The following is a 5,497-nucleotide window of genomic DNA, read 5'->3' as shown; positions in this document are numbered from 1 at the left end:
CCACACCTTTCCATCTCTGCAAGAGCACCTAGTCTGGAACGTGGCCTGAATTCTGAATCCATCTGAAGTCTACACATTCAGTATCTCTGTCCTTATTTCTGACTTTTCTAATAATTTTGTCATATCCCAGTTTTTTGCCCTCATGTGGGTTTGGGGAGGCTTTGGTAGACTGGATTTGGGGAAGTTTTGCATTAACACCCTAAGTAATATACATTTAAAATAGAAGGTTGACAACAAAGCCTCTAAGATTAGGCATGTGACTATTAATTCCCAGCCTTCTGAAGGACAGGGATAGTCTTAAGGAAGGTGATAAGAAATCAGGTCATCAATGAAAAGCAAATGCATTTAATCTATTTCATCACATTTTCTGAATGGAATAAAAATTTCTACCTGGAATTTGAGGTACCCTGGATACTGATACTTTGTTTATTACTCTTTGTTAGAATTACAGAATAATTTATTTTGGATGCCTCCTCCTATTTGGATCTCCTCCTTTGGAGATCATCTGGACTAGCCTCACTCTCAAATTAAGGTTAACTGAAGTTAGATCAGGAGCCTCTCAGCCCTGCTCAGTTGGCTACTGAATAGACCTAAGGGTAGATATGCTTCTTTGGATGAATTATTCTTTGTCTTCCATACACTGTTATGCCTTCAGCAGTTTTCAGCTGTGGGTAGATGGTTTCAATATAGGGACCTGTAAGCTGGCTTTCCAGTGCAAGAGGAAATGGGGACAGGCCTCCTCATTAAACTCTTTATTTGCCAGTCCTGTCGTGAAATGGTTATGAAATGTCATTAAATGGTTCCTGCTTGCATGGAACAAATCCTTCATGTTTCTCAGACCAATATCTATGCATAGTTCTCCTGGGAGTTTCTTGAAGAAAGAAAGATTTGAAACCTCTCACAAACTAAACTCTGCACCGCAATCTTAAATACACATTAACTACTGCTCCAATATAAGAATACTTTCATCTTTTCCAGGGCAAAAGCCTGTAGTCTTCCTACAGCATGCTTTTCTAGGAGATGCTACCCACTGGATTTCTAACCTGCCCAACAACAGCTTGGGCTTCCTCCTCGCAGATGCTGGCTATGATGTCTGGATGGGAAACAGCCGAGGGAACACATGGTCTTTAAAACACAAGACCCTTAATCCCAGCGAGAAAGCGTTCTGGCAGTTCAGGTACTCTGTAGAGGGAGGATTACTCAAGACAGAAACTCCGAAGGGGCTAGATAGCTTCAGCCTGATGGTTTTTACCTAAACCAGCATCAGAACAGGGTCTACACCAACAAGGACAGTAAAGAACCAGGCAAAGAAGGATGCTCACTACTACTCAGCTGGGGAAGAGATTTCAGACACTGGGAAATGAAATGGAATGCTGAGGAAAAGGGAGAGAGTACTGTGAGAGGGAGAGCCAGAACCTCAGCTTGAATAGGCTGAGCAGCCTTGTCTAGAAATCTCTGATCTCTCACAGCTGAATTCAACCAAGAGAGAAATGTGTTTTGTAACCCATGCTAGTGAAAGCACTGATTAAATTCAGTTCCCCAAAGGCTGCAGCTGACAGGTGAGACTGGCACGTCCTCCACAGAGGGCCCAAGGCATCAGGCAGCCTGGCAGTACAGCTGCATCTCTCTACCCGCTTCCCTAATTCAAGCAAGAAGGCAGACAAAGCGTGCAACCTCGTCTTTCAATGGGTTCTGCTTGGTGCAACGAACAAAACTGACATTCAGTAACTCACACTGCAATAGCCGAATTGTCTGCTAGCTTTTTTGTGTTTCTCCCCTGTAGCTTTGATGAAATGGGTAAATACGATATTCCAGCAGAGCTGTACTTCATCATGAATAAAACCGGACAGAAGGATGTGTATTATGTTGGTCACTCTGAAGGCACAACAACAGGTAATTGTCAGGACACTCACATTTCACAACCATTTGTGTTCCTATCTGATCAATAGGTGGGTCTCCCCGTTAATTCAGTTGTTTTTCTTGTTTGTGGAGAGCTAGCAAATGTAGAAGTGCCTTCTGAGTTGAGATTTGGAAAATATGCAAAACTTTTCTAAAAACAGCTTTGATTACCCTTAATAAGCAAAGAAACCTGATAGCAGATCCAAATATAGTTCAACTTTTTAAATAACTAGAGACATAAAAGTGGTTATTTACTGGGTACTTCAGGTACTGGCACTGGGTATTTTTCTTAAATTATCAGCAACAGGATTTTCATTAAGCTCATCTTTTATATTAAGACATACAATTCTTTTCCTTGTGAACAGGAAGGAAAAACTAAAGAGATAAAACAGCGCATATAATACGTAATTTCAAATAACAGAAGACAAGGAAAAAGAACCTCAACATTACTAAGTCATGTGACTTAATGGCAATCTTACAATTTAAAGCATAGTTCATGAGTAGGTATAACTGGCCGCATCACTGTTTAAAAACATATTGCCAGAGACTGAAAATTACGAAAGAAAAAACGTTAGTAATTTATTTTCTCTTAGCGCCAGCCTTTAGCATTAACTCACTTCATGGCCTCTGAATGCAACTAACTGACTTTTAGCATCAGCTGAAAGTTCCTGAAGTTTACGGTTTATGTGTAAGATCCATGAATGGACATTGATTAGAAATGAGCAACTGCCAATTCATTAGTGTAAACGACCCAGAAAAAAGAGAAGGAAATGTGGGAAAATCATATATTGTCACAGCTCCAGGGCTTTTCTTTCTTTTCCTCTCATAAGAATATTTAAAGACCCTCATGGCAAAACAAACTAACCATCTAGGCTTTCTTCAGCTGCCTTTGATGCAATCAGTTGAAAACACTCAAAGCTCCCAGTATTCAGCTAATTATTCTACAGTTTCATGGAAGCATAAACATACATAGACCTTTAGAGACTATAATTTGAAAAACTCATTTTTTATAAGAGTTTTTTGAACTTTAGAGGGAATTGATTTTATCACAAAAACCTCATTGACATGTTGCCTACAAAAACTGTTCTGATAAAGGCAATGTCCAGACATGCTCTAAACCTCAGAATGAACTTTGCCTCCCAAATAAAATTCATTTCAGGACTTAGCTTCAACACTTGCCCTAGGTAAAACATGTAGCACAGACAAACATGAACAACAGATAATGGGCTGCAAAACTAGTCTCACTTCTTGTTTGCTACTTGCTGCTTATTTATTTATTTTGTCTGTGGAAGATGTCTTCACTAACTCAGGCTACCTCTTCTCTGTTTGCAGGCTTCATAGCATTTTCTACATACCCTGAGCTGGCTAAACGGGTGAAAATGTTCGGTGCTCTGGGCCCAGTAACCACATGCTCACATGCTACAAGCCCTCTGATTAAGATAACAAATGTTCCTGAATCACTGCTCAGGGTATGTCATTTTTCCTTCTACGAGGCCCAATGCTGACTTACCTTCACAGGGTTCAGTCAACCTGAGATGAAGTGTTCCCAAACAGGTGACATGCCGATACTGAGCTTGGGATGAATCGAGTGCGCTTGAAAAATCTGTTCCCAAACTCTGTGGGGAAAATACTGGAGATATAGGGCTTGTAGCAGCAAGTCCCAGTGAAGTAGGAGACTTGTGAAACTCTGTCTCGCTGTAGGACTCCTGCTGTTAACTAATATTTTGCTGGCCTCATGCAGGAGGAACTAAACCAGAGCTGCAATAACAGCCATGACAACCTCTGGGACTTCAGAAATGAGTGAGCATTGAGGTCACTACACTAGAAATGGAAGGATGGCTTCCTCCAGGATTGATACCAGTAATATGAAGAAGGAAGGATATGTGATGCACTATGGGGAAGAAGGTGTTTTAAGGGGTACTGGGAGGGCAAGCTGTTTCAGCAATCTTTGAATACTGAGTTAGGAGGCTAGGCTATTAGCAACAGTTTCCTGCATAAAATGCTCCTGTAACAAGAAAAAAAAGTGTTGCATTTTTCTCTTCCCTCAGTTAATACTTGGCTACAAAGGAGCCATGCACCAAATTGGATTTCTGAAAGGACCTGTGACACAGTTATGTACAAGCCTGGATAAGTTTTGTGGCCACGTACTCTGTAACATAGCTGGAGGCGACATAAAAAATCTGAACACGGTAAGTATATGCAAGAACACCTACTCAAAACTAAGGTGATTTTGGAAGTTACATTTGTGCACTCCATCTTTATCTAGTAACTGTCACGCATGTAAACGTACATAAACCACAACGTAGTTCTCAGCAGACTGAGGGAATGCCAGGACATTGTGTGGTGTGAACAGTGCCAGACAGGACTAGAGCCAATGATGGATGGGGCCAACAACTAGGCACATTCCAATCCCAGAAAGAAAAGACTGAATTCAGTCTGGAGCTATATTGCACATGTCAATAGATGTGCCCTCTTTTGGGGCTAGGCTGACCAGATCTTGGTCATACACAGATGCTCTTTAAAAAGAGCCAATGGGCGATGGAGTCAGACGACTTCTTGGTAATACAGTTCTCAGTTTCCTTCCTTAGCATGCAGGCACCAGGGTTCTCTGAACACTGGAATAATTAAAAGACAGGAAAAAGCCCTTTTTCTCTTCCCACTTTTCAGATTACTTGCACCAGTACTCGGTCCCAAAGGACGACTATAAGGGGCATTTTCCCATTTTTGTTGTCCTTAGAACTGGGCCCAACAGCTCATTCCACAACATGTAGAGCTACAGAAAGTCCTTGCACTGTGCCTGAGGAGTGCAACACAGCTACAGTGGGATTCACAAAGACTAGTGCGTCAGTCAGAGGGGACAGGAGAGACAGGAGAGTTGTCCCTATGCTTGCCAACATATGGACACTGCAGTGTGTCTTAAATCCCCTTTACAGTGGCCAAAGTACACAGAAGCTGGCCTGTGTAATGTTTATTACTGCAATATCTGTAAAGACTGGGGCCCATATTTCTCCATCTATAACAACTTATAAAAGCACACACAGGAAAGCAGTGAGAACTAAAGGTTCAACACAAAAGCAATTAAAGGCATTGCAGCCCTTTTGAATTGCAGAGCTAAACCAGAAAGGATCTTTCCTGACTTGGGTTAAGTCACTAATGTGGTTCTCAGGGCAAGATAACAAGTCTAAGGAGGAGTCCAGGAAGACGGAATTGGAACATCTCCTTAACAGAACTATAAAAAATGCAAACAGAAGAAAAAGCAATCTGTTTTGTAAGCCTCTTCTTTAGCCCTAGGTGTAAAGTGAAGAGAAAAACAAATCTTCAAAAGACTTATACACGCATTGGGGTTTGGTGTGAGGTGAGGAATCTACTCAGAAAGGACTGGAAGGTTTTTCCCTACTGTTGCTGAACCACAGGATCCCACAGTAGTACTATCTTCATGTAACAGACTCGCTTTCATGGAAAAAGTGTGCAGATGCATACCATTAGACAGCTATTCCTAAGTCTGCTTCTCAGTTTTCTGTCTGATTTTTGAAGAATATCCTATTAAAAAGGGGTTGTAGCACAGCAGTGTGTTGCTCAGGTCCTTCACAGCTTTATT

General features: G+C 41.4%; 1 protein-coding gene across 1 annotated transcript; it reads left to right on the top strand.

The window, feature by feature from the left end:
* Positions 1–978: 978 nt before the first annotated feature.
* On the top strand, positions 979–4,088 carry LOC104072551 (lysosomal acid lipase/cholesteryl ester hydrolase-like; the record flags this gene model as incomplete). Its single annotated transcript, XM_009572056.1, has 4 exons — positions 979–1,177; positions 1,784–1,893; positions 3,232–3,368; positions 3,948–4,088. Coding segments are annotated over 4 exons (587 nt in total), but the record flags the coding sequence as incomplete, so codon positions are not given.
* Between the last annotated feature and the right edge of the window lie 1,409 nt (positions 4,089–5,497).

Source organism: Fulmarus glacialis, unplaced genomic scaffold (genome assembly GCF_000690835.1).
Source record: "Fulmarus glacialis isolate BGI_N327 unplaced genomic scaffold, ASM69083v1 scaffold14522, whole genome shotgun sequence".
Taxonomy (NCBI): domain Eukaryota; kingdom Metazoa; phylum Chordata; class Aves; order Procellariiformes; family Procellariidae; genus Fulmarus; species Fulmarus glacialis.
This window is presented reverse-complemented; position numbering and strand designations above follow the sequence as displayed.